Consider the following 17,271-nt stretch of genomic DNA (forward strand, 5'->3'; position numbering starts at 1 on the left):
ATTTTATCTTAGATTAATTAGGGTGCCGAGTTCATTTTATCTTAGATTAATACTGAGTGAATGATGGAGGATGAGAACTTACATTGGTAAGTTGATTCATTTAGTAAGTCTTAGCTCACATGGGGTAAGGCTCAGCATACGTGAGCTAAGCTTCTAGAAGGTCAAAAATGTCAAAAATGGAATTTCAAGGCCAAAATACCCACCAAAAGCAACAATAAACTAAAAATAAAATGAAAAAAAATGAAATATAATCAAAAGCAAGTTAAACTTCGAATTTTGGACCCTAGAGATATATCTCTTAAAGATTTCAAGGAACGGAAGAACTTGGTGGTGATGAGAAGATTCCCAGTCACTAATGAATGCCAATGAACTCCTAAACATCGTGAGAAAACCTATAAGACAGAAAATTTAGCATATACAAAGGGGTATTTGTGTTTGATGGAAGTTAGTTTTAGGTTAAATGTGTAAAGTTGGTGAAAATGGGTTTTTAGGTGCTTTAATATGGAAAGGTGAGGACTTTGGGGTTATCTTGTGTTTTGGGTTGCTGGACAAGCTTAAAGGTGATGCCTTGGAGAGGTTCTGAAGGTAGTTTTATGGTTTTTGTGTGGTGGTTGGGGAGTATGAAGTGTTTTTTGTGGCTAAAGAATGTTAAAGTTAGTCCTTTTAGGGTTTGGTATTGTTTGAGAGATGTGTAAGCACCCAATTTTTGAATCTAGATATGGAGAGTTACGAAAAATTCGATGATGAAAGTTATTGTCCTTCTTGAATCTCACGGAGCTGAGGAAAGTCAAGGTCTTAATGAGAGTTATGAGTTTGAGCTAAAATCTTATTTTTTGAAATTAAAAATATCAAAATTGGATTAAATTGACTATAATAGTCAGTTTCGAGTCAAAATCAATCAAAATGGCCAAGTTCGGGGGGCTAAATTGTAAATTTTTACAAATCTACCAACCCTCGAAGCCAATCAGTTGTATATAGAGCCGGTTAGCTCTATGGAGTACCAGTTGGCTCAAAACTTGATTTTTTATGGTCGTTTTCAATATTTTCCAATTTTAAACACCCATAACTGTCAAAATTGACTTTCTAGAAGGGAATGTCAATAATTATCCATCTTTTATAATTAATGGATATTTATTAATATTATTCCAAGATCTTAAATTACCTGTATTTATCGGTAAGAAATTTTTTTTGATAAATCTGTTTAATTATCTATAATTCTTTAAAATTATCGATATTTAAAGGGATGATTGTTATGGCCTCTAAGGTTTCCTCCACCTTCTCTATAAATAGAAAAGAAAGCCCTAGGGTAAAGGGTTGGAAAATTTTAGTAGAATGATTAGTAAGTTTCTAGGCAAAGTATACATTGAGATTTTAAAAACAAACACCAATCACCCTAAACACTCTGGATCCTTATCCAGTTTTTGGATCAACCTCCTTGTTGACTTAAGGTGCAATTGATCTATATTTTGATCTTAACACCCAAATTGAACATTGCTGGCATCACTGTCTGAGTGTCTATATGACAGAGCACTAAAGGAACCAAGCATAGACTAGACATTCTTAAGCTTTGAAACAAGTCTTGTATAAAGACCTAAAAAGCGCGGGGGCGCTTTTCATACGATCAAAAGTTTACAAGACATTAAAAAGTCCACCTGACATCTTGCCATTCACATCGTGACATCTGATAGTCAAAGTGTCAAAGCTTCAAGAAGTGTAAGGGTGCTTCATATTTGAGCTTAAGACTGAAAATGGCAGACGATAGGGCAATGAGAAGTGCAAGGTGCTTCTAGGCGTGGACAAGGCAAGCGTGAGGGTGCTGTTATGGCATGGGGCAAGTTTTTATAATTAATGCGATGTCAATAACCGTTGAGATATCAGCCATCCCATCATGCCACGTGGATAGAGTCGCTGGAGCCCCAACATCTCTTTTTAGAAAGCGTGAGCACGGATAGAAAGCGCGGGGGCGCTTTTCATGACTTTAGGCAATTTTTTGCCATTTCATCAATCTTGCAATTAGTGAAGTTTAGACTCATTGTACGTCTCTAAGGGGTTGATATGTGTATAAATATCCTTCTTAAAGACTCTACAACTAAGTTTGTGATTTAAGTATACCAAAACTCTTGCAAATTTATTTCTCAACTTTCTACACTCAATTTCTTTTTTTGTAAAGTATATTAGGTTGAAACTCTTTGTTCAACTAAAATTCTAAAGGGTTGTTGTGTGAGCCTAGGTATTAAAAATACAATGAATTGGTTGTTGAGTAACCATTAATACTCAAGGGTTAAAGGACTTAGTGAGAAATTGATTCACTAAGGAAAGAGGTTTAGTGTGAGCCTTGAAAACACTAAGTTGTTGGGTGAACTTGTAAAATCTAAAGGTTGTAATCTTAGTGATTATAGTGGAATTCTCAAGTGTGATATTGAGGAGTGGATGTAGGAGGGATTGTTCCCGAACTACTATAAACCCTTGTGTCATATTCTCTAGCCCTTACTCTTCTTATATTATCCTTAATCTCTTGTATTTTTACCTAAAATTATTAACTTCCACAGTTTGAGGTCACTAATTCAATCCTCCTTCTTGGTTCTAAGGGATAACACTCCTCCTCTACTAATAAGACTTAAGGATTTGCATGACACAGTGACAATCTGAGAGTTTCCTAAATTCAATAATCACATCATCTGTTTTTTTCCTCTTTTTTTGTGTGTTTTAGTGGCATGTTTAGGATTTGTTATTATGATATCAATGCTTAGATATAGATCATATGTTTATATGAACCTTATTTACAGTAAATCTACCTGTTTAGGGTTTGAACTTGATAACCTATGTTAGAATTGATTAGATTTGCATGCTAGGATGAGTTATTTAATGATTTTCCATGTTTGAGACAAATAAAATAAAAATTATTGTTCTTTATAGAATCATGCTTTTAGGAGAGTCCTTTATTTATCATTTAGTGATTTCTATACCCCTAGATATCTTTGGTAATACCATCTTGAAGCTCACACTCATCCCTGAAACTATACCAGATGTAAATGGCCATGATCGAATTCCTTTCCCTTTGCTTCTACACTTCCATGACGCATTTGTCACCAATTAACTGCTCATCACTATCTGAACCCCACTAGCTCGGTAGAATGTCCTCAATTCAGATGTTAGTTGCATGAGGCTTAGAATAGAGTACCCTATAATTAAACTTCCTAGATAGTTGTCCCAGCAAGTTCTTGCGTTCATTAGTATTCTAAGAAAGTTTTCGTACTTGCATTCTCCACAGTTTATCAAATCTTGAATCTCCTCGATATCTAGATCTGGCAAATGGGTGCTGACAACTTATTCTTCATTAACCTAACCTTATTCCTCCATCTAGTTAGAAAGTCAGAGAATGACTTGTTAGGCTTTTATTCACTGGACTCTAAATCTCTTTTAAAAACTTTGATATGTTTATTATAATTATATTGTTTTATAAAAGAATTATACAAATCTCTCCAGTCAGCCTTAGCAGATCTTTCTAAACCATGGTACTAGTTTACATCTAGTCTTTCCAAGGACAGTACAAATAATTTGACAATTTAGGATTTACTCAGCTGAGTAGTTCTGATGATAGAAGTAAATTGCTTCAAATGGACTCTCGGGTCCCCAATTCCAGTGAACTTATTCATCTCAGGCATTCTGAACTTCAGAGGCAGCTTATCTTCCCCAGTCAGGACTAGCTCATCGAAATCATAAGTCAAGTTCAAACTCTTGACTTTGGGCATCCCTTGCATCTTGTCCAGCCTCGCACTCAGGTTACTCATAGCTTTATTAGTAGTAAGAGTCGTTTCTTTCGTGGCTTTATCTAGTATAAACTCATCAAAGTCCCAAAAATTTCTAGGCACCCCTCTTCTAGTAAGGTTATTGGTAATATCATTAACGGTAGCAACATCAATAGCGATCGCAGTAGACGCAGTAGTTTCAGCAACAACATCAATAATAACATCCACAACAACAGGAGGATTATGTTTTGTAGGGACAACTGGAGCAGCCGGAGCAGGTTGAGACCACCAAAGTTGAAAATAGGAAGAATTGAACTGTCTTGAGGAGCTTCATGCTCAGAACAGGCAGACTACGAAGTATGGGGAGCAAAGAATGAGTTAGCGACTTTCTTGCCTTTGCTGGCTTTAGTCCGTTTTAGCTGCTTCAAATCAATCAATGCAAAGGATAACATAGAAAATCAGCTCAAGTATTAGACATCGAAAAGTAAAGCACACCAAACAAGAAGTATCAAGTTAGTATACTTAAAGAGGCAACACCTAGCTCAGCCCCTTATCCGAGCGCTTCAAGCTTAACTAAGTACATAAACATTAGTGGAAAGACTGGAAGGGGAGTCCTTTTTTTTCCCAACGCTCATAAATTTTTGGATTCATTACTCATAAATTATATATCAAAATGCTACTAATTGTATATTTATATGCTATTAGTGTCAGGTTTATTAATATTAAAATATATATTTATTAATTTTTACTGATGAATTTATCCTTAACATATAATTTGTTTTATAATTTATAATTTTCTAGACTATAATCTATAAAATTCAAATATACTTATGATGAATGTATAATTTACAACATAAAAATTTATAAGCCATTTCAAAAATTTAAATTATAAAGTCGATGTTTGGAGAAAAAAATTAAAATTGTTTTTATTATTTCAGAAACATAAAAATTTCTTTACGTTTATTCTTATATGTTGATTAAAATTCTTATTATTTAACTATATAATATTATTTTATAAAAATACTAGCATTTATAAAAATAAATTTAATATTATATAATATAAAGAAATTAAATATAGTAAATTATAAAAAATAAAAATAATAAAAATAATAATAAATTTTTTAATAATAATATAATACAACAAAAAGATGAAACATAATAAAAGAATTATTTTTCTATATACTAATTTATCTATTTTATAATAAATTTAAATTTGTAATGTTAATTTATTTTTATCTTTTTAGTTTTACTAAGCGTTCACATCTAATGATGTAAGATGTGAATTAATATTTAACTATATAAGTCCAATTTCATAATTTCTCAAAAAAGGCACTTACTGATCTTACATTTGTAACCACAGCTTTGAGCCACCACACATATTTAGCTCACGGGAAAAAATCACCACCTGAAAAACCAAAGAATAGAAAATAATATCTCCTCAAGTAGCGGTTATTCAACGCCACCAGCCTTCCACTTTCCCTCTTTATTATCCCGCAAGTTGCAGGCAATAAATAAAAAAAAGTGAAAAGAAAGAAAGAAAAAGATGGGAGTTGTGGTAATAGATGGATCAACAGTACGTGATTTCGTGAACGATGAAGCCCAGTTCAAGAAGAGTGTGGACGAGTCATTTGCCCAGCTAGACCTCAATAACGACGGAGTCTTGTCTCGCTCTGAGCTCCGAAAGGCTTTTGAATCTCTTCGTTTGATCGAGAGTCACTTCGGTATCGATGTGGTCACGCCTCCAGAGCAACTCACCCAGTTGTACGACTCCATCTTTGAGAAGTTTGATTGTGATAAGAGTGGAACTGTTGATCTTGATGAGTTTAGGACTGAGATTAAGAAGATCTTGCTTGCGATTGCTGATGGGTTAGGGTCAAGTCCTATTCAGATGGCTCTTGAAGATGATGACCAGGGTTTTCTCAAGAAAGCTGCAGATCTCGAAGCCTCTAAGCTTCAGAAACCTTCTCCAGCTTAATGCTGCTGCTGTTTGTAATTTCTTGCTGTTGTTTCTTTTTTCTTGTTTCTATAGTTGAAATAAATCTTGGTGGTTCAGTCACCATCTTGATTAAGGGTCCAAGTGAAAATCCATTGTACGTACAACAGATTCAGCTTACTACTTTTCGTGTGGAAGAGAACCCAACATGTTCAATGGATAAATATGCAAGTCATAATGTGTTTCCTCCATTTGTTTGCCTATTTACTTCTTTGAAAATGAAAACTAATGCATAACAATTAGACAGCATTCACGGGCATAGCTATACTGCAACAAGGAAATTTGCCAACTTGTCCACTAGCCAGCATTATCAATTTTTGGTAAAGGCCTGTCAACAGACAATCCATAAAAGAATAAAAAAGAATAGTGGCTAAATAGGACTATGCAGGTTGTTTTGGAATAACAGAGTAATCAACTGAGAATGTAATCAGCTAGCCTTTTGAAAAAATATCTCATTTATAGAAAATTGACATGGAGTTACTAATCAGCAATGTCATCAGCATATTCATCAAAGAGAGCCACCATCATCAGCCATATTGTGCAATTAGCCAGAAAGTCCTAGACAAGTTATAAATAATTAAAGGTATGCATAAGAGTAGTAGAAATTTATAGCTATAAATACTGCCAAAATCAGGAAGGTCAAATTATCTGACCTATCATATGACTGCAGCCAATCTTGAATATAAAGCTCTGCCCTATCACATGTTTGCTACCTCATAAAAAGACCTTCAAAAATTTGCACAGGACACAACTTTTCCCACAACCACAGCATATGCAAGAAGTGATTTCATCTACGATAGACAAACCAATCGTATTAAGGGTATAAGTTTGGACCTCAAAATTCACTTTTGCAATTTCCACTCATGGCCTGTCAAACAATTATAATAATCGTCACTCCTGGATTTCCACCTACAAGATGTTAAAACAAATTCGACCAGGGGCATGGTGCCAACAACTCAGTCATTTTCTTTCTCCTTGACATACAGGGACATTATATCGTTTTTAATGCTTCTCACTCTTACTGTATGCAGTTCAGGGAATTCGACAGCCATTAGACATCTAATCCCACATTTTCAACCATCCTCAATGGATTTTCATACCACCACTTGGTTTGGCTGATAAAGATTTTCCTACAGAAACATATAGCCTTCACATCTCCATCCATTTATTTAAAACATCCTCCCTTGAAGTAAGCCCGTCGGTTTCCTAGCAACACTGAACATTGTTTTTCTTCGCTTGAAAGAGCTCTCAACTTCTAATAATCTTCAAAAAGACTGCATGAGGTAAGAAGCTTACAAGATAAAAATGCAATAGACATTCAGTTGAAAAAGCTGCACATTACAAATAAAAGTTCAAGATATAAATAGACGAAGAAAGATAGATTACTTTTACTGTATATTTTCCTGCTCAACTTCAAAGAAAAGTAAAACCACCTCAAAGCAAGAGGAGGAACCAAGAATATTATTCCGGCGTTATTACAAGGAAAAATATCTGAAAGGGCAGGGACAAACCTAGGCTCCCCAAGTCCATTTCTTTGCTCAAATTTCAGCCTACAAGTCGGGGGCATATATCTAATTTCAGCTTTGCGGGAACAATTGGAGCATTAGTCAGTTCTTGCTTTGACTCTTATTATTTTTCTTGGGCCTTTATGTTTAGTCTAGGAGATATATAATGTTTATCACCCTAAGTTTTGCAGTTCGAGTCAAGGTAATTGGATTGTGCAATCTCAACTCTTGTATAATGCAATGACTAAAGAATTCTAGCATCAGAAAAGGCTGAACAAAAGTAAAATACTGTTCCTTGCAGTAAAAAAGTACAAATAAAACACGCAACAGCTTCAAAATCTTGAGCTTCCTATCTAATTTTAGTTGTCAATCATACACCCCTTCCCAAACCATAATCTCATACCAAATTTCACCTTATTACAGCTAACATAAATACTAAGCCACCAAGCTTTCCTGCATCAATTCAGACCTTTCTAACCCTATGTCACACCAGTACAAAAGTAAGAAGTGACATAGTCATTCAAGCCTCTGATGATTCCTTAACAGTGGAATCAGCAGTAGTTATGGCTGATCCTAAAATGAGACCCTATGCTACTTTATAAGTAAAAACCATTTGACACTTGGACAATTTAACGTGCCAAAGAACTACAATAAATTAATGAGACAAAAGTTAGCTTAGATATGCCTTATGGTTTATACTACCACTACAAACATAAAATCTGTAAGATGAAAGTGTTCTACTCTTTTTTTCTAGAAGCTTGAAGTCATCATTTAAATGGGTCAAGAGAGAGAAAAAAATTAGAGTAAAATTCAGTTTGGAGCACAAACTGTAGACCAATAATAGGAGCCATCATATTTAATAGGAAACATTTGTTCAGATTCTCAATCTCCCATAGATTATCTACAAGAATAAGACTTTACTCGTATTATAGGGGTATAGCATAAATCCAATTATCAGTATCGACCACTCATTACCTAGTTATGTTCCTCTGAAGCAGGCCTTGTGTCACAGCCCGCCTCACAATTGGGCAAGGAAGGCTGTCCATGGGCAGAAATCTGCCCAACATATGCCCATGAGGAAGAATAACACGGCCGTGTTGGACTCAACACCGCCCGTGTTACCAACACGACCACAAACACGGCCGTGTTGGATGCGTCAAAACATGAAAGAGAAAGAAGCTTCTAGAGAGCACGGCCACAGAGAGTAACACGGCCAGGAACACCAAACCGTGTTCTCAACGCGGCCAGGGACACGATATGGAGCTTTTGAGTTCTTGGTCATGCCTTTCGGCCTCACTAATGCCCTTGCCACATTCTGCACACTCATGAACAAGGTACTCCATCCCTTTCTTGATAAGTTCGTGATTGTTTATTTGGATGACATTGTTGTATACAACAACAGTCTTGAAGAACATGTGCAACACCTCAAGCAAGTCTTCCAAGTGCTCCACGAACACGAGCTGTACATAAAGCGCGAGAAATGCTCGTTCGCGAGAGAAGAAGTGGAGTTCCTTGGCCATCGAATCAAGGATGGCAGGTTAATGATGGATCCAGCAAAAGTTAAAGCCATCCAAGAATGGCAACCTCTTTCCAAGGTGCCCGAGTTGCGATCTTTTCTCGGACTGGTGAACTATTATCGGCGGTTCATCAAAGGCTATTCTGCCATTGCTGCCCCATTGACGGAACTGCTTAAGAAGAATAAGGCATGGAATTGGGGTGAAGAATGCCAAGCTGCATTCGAAACCTTGAAAGATGCCGTGTCAATGGAGCTAGTCATGATGCTGCCTGACTACGGAAAACCATTTGATGTACATACGGATGCCTCGGACTATGCCATTGGAGGCGTCCTCATGCAGGATAGGCACCCTATCGCCTACGAAAGTCACAAGCTCAATGAAACGGAAAGGTGGTACACTGTCCAGGAGAAGGAAATGACCGTCGTCGTCCACTGCTTGCGCACATGGAGACACTACTTGCTAGGAAGCAAGTTCACTATCTTGACGGACAATGTAGCTACAAGCTACTTCCAGACTCAGAAGAAGCTGAGTCCCAAACAATCACGCTGGCAAGATTTCTTGGCCGAATTCGACTACAAGCTCGAATATAAGCAGGGCAAAGCCAACGTTGTTGCCGATGCATTGAGTAGAAAGGCGGCGTTGGCTTCCATTGCTGCTAGCGCGCCGCAGAGCGACTTCCTTAACCGCATCAAAGAAGGAATGCAGCAAGACACCTTGGCCAAGAGCATTATCAAGCTGGCGATCGAGGGGAAAACTCGACGATTTTGGGAGAAAGATGGCCTTCTCCTCACTGTTGGCAACCGAGTCTACGTGCCGAAGTGGGGAAACCTGCGGAGAGAAATCTTGAAGGAATGCCATGACTCTTTATGGGCTGGACATCCTAGAATGACTCGCACACTTGCGCTAGTCCAGCAAAACTACTACTGGCCGCAACTTAAGGACGATGTGGAGGCCTATGTTCGGACCTGCCTTGTATGCCAACAAGACAAGGTGGAACAACAACAGCCTGCGGGCCTACTTGAACCTCTTCCCGTCGCTGAAAGGCCATGGGAGAGTGTCTCGATGGACTTCATAGTGGCCCTGCCGAAATCCGAGGGGTACGGAAGTATCATGGTTATCGTGGATAGATTTAGCAAGTATGCTACTTTTATCCCTGCCCTAGCAGACTGCAAAGTAGATGAGGCAGCTCGCCTCTTCTTCAAGAATGCCGTGAAGCTGTGGGGCTTACCGAAAAGTATAATCAGCGATAGAGACCCTCAATTTACTGGCAAATTCTGGCGAGAGTTGTTCAAACTGCTAGGCACAGACCTCAACTTCTCCACCAGCTTTCATCCACAAAGCGACGGCCAAACGGAGAGGATTAATGCTTTGCTGGAACTCTACGTAAGGCACTATGTTAGTGCCCATCAACGAGATTGGGCAAAGCTGCTCGACGTAGCCCAATTCTCATACAACCTCCAAAGGAGTGAGTCTACGGGTAAGAGTCCCTTTGAGGTCATCATGGGACAGCAGCCGTTGACACCAAATGCCATTGCTGCTGGCTATGGAGGAGCCAACCCTTCCGCCTACAAGTTTGCTAGGGAATGGCACGAAGAGGCGGACATAACAAAGGCGTGCCTCAACAAAGGCGTGCCTCAACAAAGCAGCAAAGCGCATGAAGAAGTGGGCTGACGTTAAGAGACGCCCCAAAGAATACAGCGCTGGCGACATGGTGATGGTGAAGCTGCTGCCTAACCAGTTCAAGTCCCTCCGTAAGGTACACAAGGGCCTGGTAAGGCGATACGAAAGCCCGTTCCCAGTCGTGAAACGTGTTGGTGCTGCTGCCTACCAGCTCCAACTACCCTCGAGACTAAAGATCCATAATGTCTTCCACGTGAGTATGCTCAAGCCATACCACGAGGACAAAGAAGACCCGAGCCGTGGCGAATCTCGTAGGGCTCCAACAGCTGTCGTCACCGAGTTCGATAAGGAGATAGAAAGTATCCTTGCGGACAGAGTGATAAGAAGAAGAGGAGTTCCCAACTACACCGAGTACTTGGTGAAGTGGAAAAATCTGCCCGACACCGAGGTTACTTGGGAACGTGAAGATTTACTATGGCAATTTCCCGAGCACATCCAAAACTACAAAACTCAAGGCGTGACGAGGGCGTCGCGAGATTGAGTGGGGGAGGGTGTCACAGCCCGCCTCACAATTGGGCAAGGAAGGCTGTCCATGGGCAGAAATCTGCCCAACATCTGCCCATGAGGAAGAATAACACGGCCGTGTTGGACTCAACACCGCCCGTGTTACCAACACGACCACAAACACGGCCGTGTTGGATGCGTCAAAACATGAAAGAGAAAGAAGCTTCTAGAGAGCACGGCCACAGAGAGTAACACGGCCAGGAACACCAAACCGTGTTCTCAACACGGCCAAGGACACGACCGTGTTGGTGGCAGGGAGAGGCCTATAAATACCCCCTCCATCCATCATTTGTAACGCAACAATGGAAACACACAATAACCACACACAATAACAACAAGAAAAAGGTTGTAAACTTAATAAAGCTCTCCATATTTTCCAAGCTCAAGTGTTCTCATTTCTCTACCCTAACCACGTTCCGAAACTCTGCTGCCTACTTTGCTCACCTACAATCTCTCCCCGATTCTCATCTAGGCTTACTTAGTTCGACTTCAACAAGCAAGTTAACTAAGTGCCACGCGACTTGGCTAACCTCCTAGCCCAAGTTTCGTGACACTTGGGAGTAGAAAATTGAAAAAAGTCTTATTCTTTTAATGTCAGAGGGTATTTATTTTACAGCCTTCAGTTGAGGAACTAAAATCAACAAGGTAGGGAACAAAAAAACTCCAATCTAGAAGTATAAATTTTAATGCTTTAAAAACTTTTCAAGAAAACTGTTAGTAGGAAACTGACAATTCAATCTTAAGCATTGCAATGAGTTGTTGAAGCCAAAAAATCCATCAAACAGCAGGATTAGTCATTTAACCTTTTCTTTCACTTGGTAAGATCTCATCAAAGGCCCATTTAAGCCACCTCTTAGCCATCTACCGTAGTAAGAAGACCTCCTCCCCTGTCCAAAATTTTTACTGTTTGATGTTTTAGGTAAATATGATGAACAATTAGGTAAATAGGTATTTGGAAATTGCAAAAACAAATGATAACAAGAGAAATTAGGAACTCAGTCTATCACATGTAAGCACTTTTCAGAGATTTGAGAAGGAATATTCAGCACATCAACTATATAATAATAGGAAGATATGCTATATATTAACAAAGCCCTCCATATACTACAGCAGCCCCTATGGTTTGGCAGCCTTTATATTGATTATGTCTTTATTAAGTTGTGTAGAGCTGTGTGGGTTTCAGGTAGATGCCAGGGGATGGCGGGTTGCGTCGCAGAGAGACTGAGATAAGTATATGCATGTAAGTACATCTGAAGAGGCAGATTTTAAATCGTAGCCTTCTAGGCATAAGCCAATGCCCACTTCCATAAAATAGGATATTCTGAAGCAACTTCCATGTAAGGCTCAAAGAAACTTGTGTCAGGATTTAAATTAATAGGCTCAACTGATTCAGGTTTCATCTTATGCTGCTCTGTTTTAAATGGTTTTAGGCCTCATCAAAATTAATCAAATAAAACTACTTTATTGCTGACTCGCTGCATTACTTAACCTTTGTATCAGCCAAAAATTTTATAGCCATTATGTAGATAAGTGATTAGAATGTTTTCTGATTACGCATTGACAAAAAATAATCATAAGAAGTAAGGTCAAAAACTAAAACAACAAGAAGAAAATAAATCACATTACAGAACTGAAATTCAAAGGAAACCCCCTGTGCCTTACCAACACGCAGCATACCTCGCAATTATTGCAATAGTATTTTTGCTTGTTATACTGCAGGGAAAATAAATAAAGTTGAGAGTTCATCAGTTGTAGATTGTTTCCAAGAACTAATTCACTATGCTAGCTATCACAACCATTAACACTCATTTCAATGCAAATGTGATAAAAGAAGAGCTGATCCAAGCACCTTGTGAATCACTACTGTTGGCACTTGTTTCATATTACCAGAATCTTATGTTTAAATTTTGAAAAATTGAGATTATTGTTGACATAATAATAACCACATATCAATCAAACATCACAACATGACAGGACTCCTGTGATTAAAGTTAGCTTAGCATGTAAACAGAAAAATCTATATTTCACACCAGCAAGACATTCTGAATACATGCTATCATCTTAAATATATTTTGTTGGAATATGCGAATGATGGAAGTGTTATAGTAGCTACAGGCAGGCAAATTCGAAGGAGTTCTATAAAAGATTCTTCCAAAAAGGACTTGAAAGAAATATAGGAAATCTGGAAAGCACAAACAAATGTATTAATCACTGGTATCATATGTGAAATAGCAAAAAGTACAGAACCTAAATAAATACAATAGAAAGATGTCAATAGAGACTCAGCAAGCTTATAGAAGCTTTCCTTTTCATGGTACAATAGTATGAGTTTCATCCACACAGCCTTCACCGATAATTGTAGTTTCAATTATGGAAGGTCCAAAGGGGAAAAATAAAATCTAAAACAGACTCCAAAAGCCAGTGAGAGTGAGATATGGAGAAAATGGGGATGCATAGAAAATGAAATTATAGCAGAATCTACCATAGAAAAAGCTGATAAAGATTTCATCATATCTTGAAAAATGAGAAGCCATCCACCATTATTGAACAGGTGTTGAGTTCATAATATGACAGAGAAACCCTAATCCATCCATCCTCTGATTAAAGGTAGTGAGCTGATGAGCTGAAACTAGGACTGATGAGCTAACTTGACTTCTTGTGTATCTGATCAGTAACCCAATAACAATAATAATAATAAGATACATTAAAGCAGCAGTTGGGTGTGCGCCATTGACAATTGAGAAACAACAAAGGAGGGAAGTGGCGAGGAAAGAAAGAGACAGAGACAAAGACAGAGAGACGGAGAGTGAAAAACGTACGCTAACAAACGAAAACGAGTGGCAAAATGGCAAAGCGACAGAGACAGACCCCACATCACACTTGAAATGGACCCGCCCCACTCTTAACCTCTCTACAACCTTTTAATTCCAAACAGATGACCAAACTAACCCAACTACAAATAGCCCAAGAAAAAAGAACAAGAAGCTCACTCACTCATGTAGAAGAAGAAAACAGAGGCGTATTACTAGAGAGAGAGGAAAGATGGCATCCTTTGCAAGACAACAGCAGCAAACATACTGGTGTCACGAATGTGATATGAGCATTCACCTCCTCATCACCACCACCACTGAGTCTCCACTTTGCCCTCACTGTGACAGCCGTCGTCTTGAACTCATGGATGGGGATGACCCTACTCCCATTTCCAACGACACAACCAGTTTCTTCCTTGACAGCTTGTTTTTCCCATTTCTCACTGACATGAATTCGTCGTCTTCGAATGACGATTTAAATCACAATATTGATTCCATCTTGCCCACTGTCAAAATCACAGCTTCTCTTCTGGAGGGAGAGGAAGTCGTTTGTGCTGTGTGTAAGGATGAGTTTGTTATTGATGTTGATGTCAAAATTCTACCTTGTAATCATTTCTTTCATCCTGATTGCATTCTCCCCTGGCTTAACTCTGACCACAACTCTTGTCCTCTCTGTCGCTTCCATCTGCTTCCCACATCTACTGCTGCTGCCGCCATTCATAATGATGATGATGATGATGCTGTTGTCGATTGTGCTTTCCCTGATGTTGGGGCTTTGTCCAATTTTCTCCCTTCACACTTTTAGCCAGGTACAGTCTTCTTAATTTGCCTTCTCCCTCTTATTTGTGCGGATAATTTACTAATTTGACTGTTCTTGTTTCTGATTTTGAAAATTGTCAAATAGGGTGAATTCCAAATTTGCTGAGTTTCAATGGGATAAGGCTGCCGTTAAGTAATTTAAATTATATGCCTTTTGATGGTATATGATCAATAATTTGAGTTTTTGAAACCGTAACCAAGATTATTTTTTGCCCATCCAACATTATGTTTCAGTTAGGCATTTACAAAGAAAAACTTAAGCATTTTAATAGCAGGGGAGTTACAACCCACAAAGGAATGATAGACATGCTAGTTTTCGAATTGTATTTGTGTAGTTCCCACTGACATTTTTAAGTGTTTTGCTAAAATTTTCCTTCCATAAGCTTTTCAATTTTACATTAGATAATTTTATTGATTTCTCTTACATGGATTGTTCTACTGTATATATGCAACAATACTAACACAATCTTTATTCTGTTATCTTTCTGAATTCCATTTCCTTGCTGAAAATTGAAAGACCAATTTGAACGCTTTAATTTGATTGGCCTTTCTCTAGTATTGATGTTGTAATGTGCGCTACTACAAAATATAATTCCACTCTTTAATTATTTTGCAAAACACTAATGTCTATGGAAAAAGATAGCCATGCGTGAGATTGTGTGTTTGCAATTGTTCTTACTAAGTTCAAATCATTGGATTGAAAAATTAGGTTATTTGGGTGATATTCATTAAGGAAATGTTAAATTATTTCCCTACAAATAGTATATGGCTAGTGTACAAGTTCGAAAGAAGGGGAAACAAAAAGAGTGAACTTAATAAGTTTATGTCTATGGACCTGGTGAAAGGCAGGGGCAGTTTTGCACCAAAGAATGAATAGGAAACTAATTCATAATAAGTCTCTGATTGTAATCTAGAAGTCTAGAACTCACTACACAGGATCTGTACAAGTAAATGTAGGCTTTGAAAATCTAGAATGTTGAAATTTACATTTAGCTACATGAGACTCCAATGACAAATTCAAATAATGGTCTAAAGACAAAAAGTAAGTCCAAGAAACTTCTTTAAAGGCTCAAAGACCTGTAAGAACTTCTAAACCTGCATTTTATGACTTTCAAGACAAACATATTTATATTATTATTTTTAATTGGTTCTAGTTGTGAGGTAAAAGTAAATAATGTTTTCATGTAATTTTACTTGAATAAATGATATTACTGAACTCTATTTTTAATCGGCTTGTTTCCTTCCTGGTTTCTGGATCAAGTTTCTTTCTGTAGCATCTTTATGTTACTTGGAGCATTCACCTAAAATAGTCTACTGGATATCAATGATTTTGCTATATCAAAAGAGTTGAGGAATACATATATCAGCATGAGTAGACTCTACTCTTGGTTATGTTTCGTTACATCTGTATGAGTCTCTAGATGACAAGCTCTGAGATTGGGTTAGCCCAGTTGTGAAGCTAATTATTATATTAGAATCCACATTTCATTTTGCTAAGATTGAAGCGTATCATTCTGCTATATTCAACAACTGAGGCTGAGCACTGGTATTAATTTGAGTGCAGGCGAGCTGAAGTGTTACTCAAGGTCGTCTTTGATGATTTTCCGCATTTTAAACCGGTTTATGAAGTGTAAATCAGCAGTGAGCAATACAAAAAGCGTTTGATGGTTTGATTTCTTATTGGGTTTTTGTCATCCTACGTGATTAAATGCAGTGTATATGAGCAGCAGGCAAGCATACAACTTTACATAATGTTTCATGATTGTGTGTTATTCTCTTTCTATATCTAAGAGTATCTTGTAAGGTAGTAGCATCTGCATTTCAGATTGGATTTTGACCAATAAATATATGGGTAATTTGCAACGGTGGCCTCTAATTGCACATTGCATGGGAGGTTGTTAAACTTGTAATTCATACTATTAAAGCCAATAATTTTTGCCATGATTTCGTGTTCCATCATTGTTTCTTGGCTTAGGATACCATACAACTAGAAAGAAACAGTTGAGAAGTAACCCCAACTCAACTGTTTGATCTTTAACAACTTTAGTCCATATTGAAAGTGTTGCTCAAAGCAATGCCCCCATCATTTTGCCTCAATGTTGCAGCAACTTTGGTTTGTGATAGCCCACCTAACATTTTCTTTTCTTTTGTCCGTTAAGAGGTCGTTTGTTATTTGGCAATTTTGCTCTTAGTAGCATCATTTTAGCCTTTTCTAAAAAAGATAATGATGATTAGGATTAGGATTGGGATTAGGAACGGAGAAGTCCAAAATTCATTTTTAAGTTGTTAGCCTTTGGATAATGATTTGATTTTCTTGGCAGTTCCCCTGATTGATTGCCTAGGGATAGGAAGAGTTAGGAATGGTCTTGCGCAGTCATCAAGATTTAGTTTGGTGGCTCGATATCTAGTAATGGGTTGAGATATGGAGTTTGACCTTTGCTCTTTAAATCTGATGGTTTATTCTTTATATATATATATATATATATAGGATTTTTCATTTTTCTTCTAACACTATATTAATGTGTAAATATGTTAATCATCTCTATAATTAAAAATGGTTTTGTTAAGAAAAAAGAAAAGAAGGGAAAAGCATATATATATATATATATACACACACACGAGGTTTTTATTGTAAAATTTTATTTTTACGGTAAAAGGCATTAATTTTTATTTATACGGCATTTCAGCAAAAAG

The 17,271-nt window shown here is 37.6% G+C and overlaps 2 protein-coding genes across 2 annotated transcripts; both read left to right on the plus strand.

Moving 5' to 3' along the window:
* The first annotated feature begins 5,144 nt into the window (after positions 1–5,144).
* Positions 5,145–5,933, plus strand: LOC8289320. The gene has a single exon (XM_002512149.4). The coding sequence runs from the start codon at positions 5,293–5,295 to the stop codon at positions 5,722–5,724; it is 432 nt and encodes a 143-aa protein (XP_002512195.1). The 5' UTR covers positions 5,145–5,292; the 3' UTR covers positions 5,725–5,933.
* A 7,317-nt stretch (positions 5,934–13,250) lies between these two features.
* On the plus strand, positions 13,251–16,518 carry LOC8289318 (E3 ubiquitin-protein ligase RING1-like). Its single transcript, XM_002512147.4, has 2 exons — positions 13,251–14,567; positions 16,142–16,518. The coding sequence occupies exon 1, from the start codon at positions 13,991–13,993 to the stop codon at positions 14,561–14,563; it is 573 nt and encodes a 190-aa protein (XP_002512193.1). The 5' UTR covers positions 13,251–13,990; the 3' UTR covers positions 14,564–14,567; positions 16,142–16,518.
* Positions 16,519–17,271: the final 753 nt, after the last annotated feature.

This window comes from Ricinus communis, chromosome 6, assembly GCF_019578655.1.
Source record: "Ricinus communis isolate WT05 ecotype wild-type chromosome 6, ASM1957865v1, whole genome shotgun sequence".
Taxonomy (NCBI): domain Eukaryota; kingdom Viridiplantae; phylum Streptophyta; class Magnoliopsida; order Malpighiales; family Euphorbiaceae; genus Ricinus; species Ricinus communis.

Bases quoted from the DNA above. Each gene is read 5' to 3' on its own strand.
- LOC8289318 (XM_002512147.4), top strand. From the start codon at position 13,991: ATGGCATCCTTTGCAAGACAACAGCAGCAAACATACTGGTGTCACGAA.
- LOC8289320 (XM_002512149.4), top strand. From the start codon at position 5,293: ATGGGAGTTGTGGTAATAGATGGATCAACAGTACGTGATTTCGTGAAC.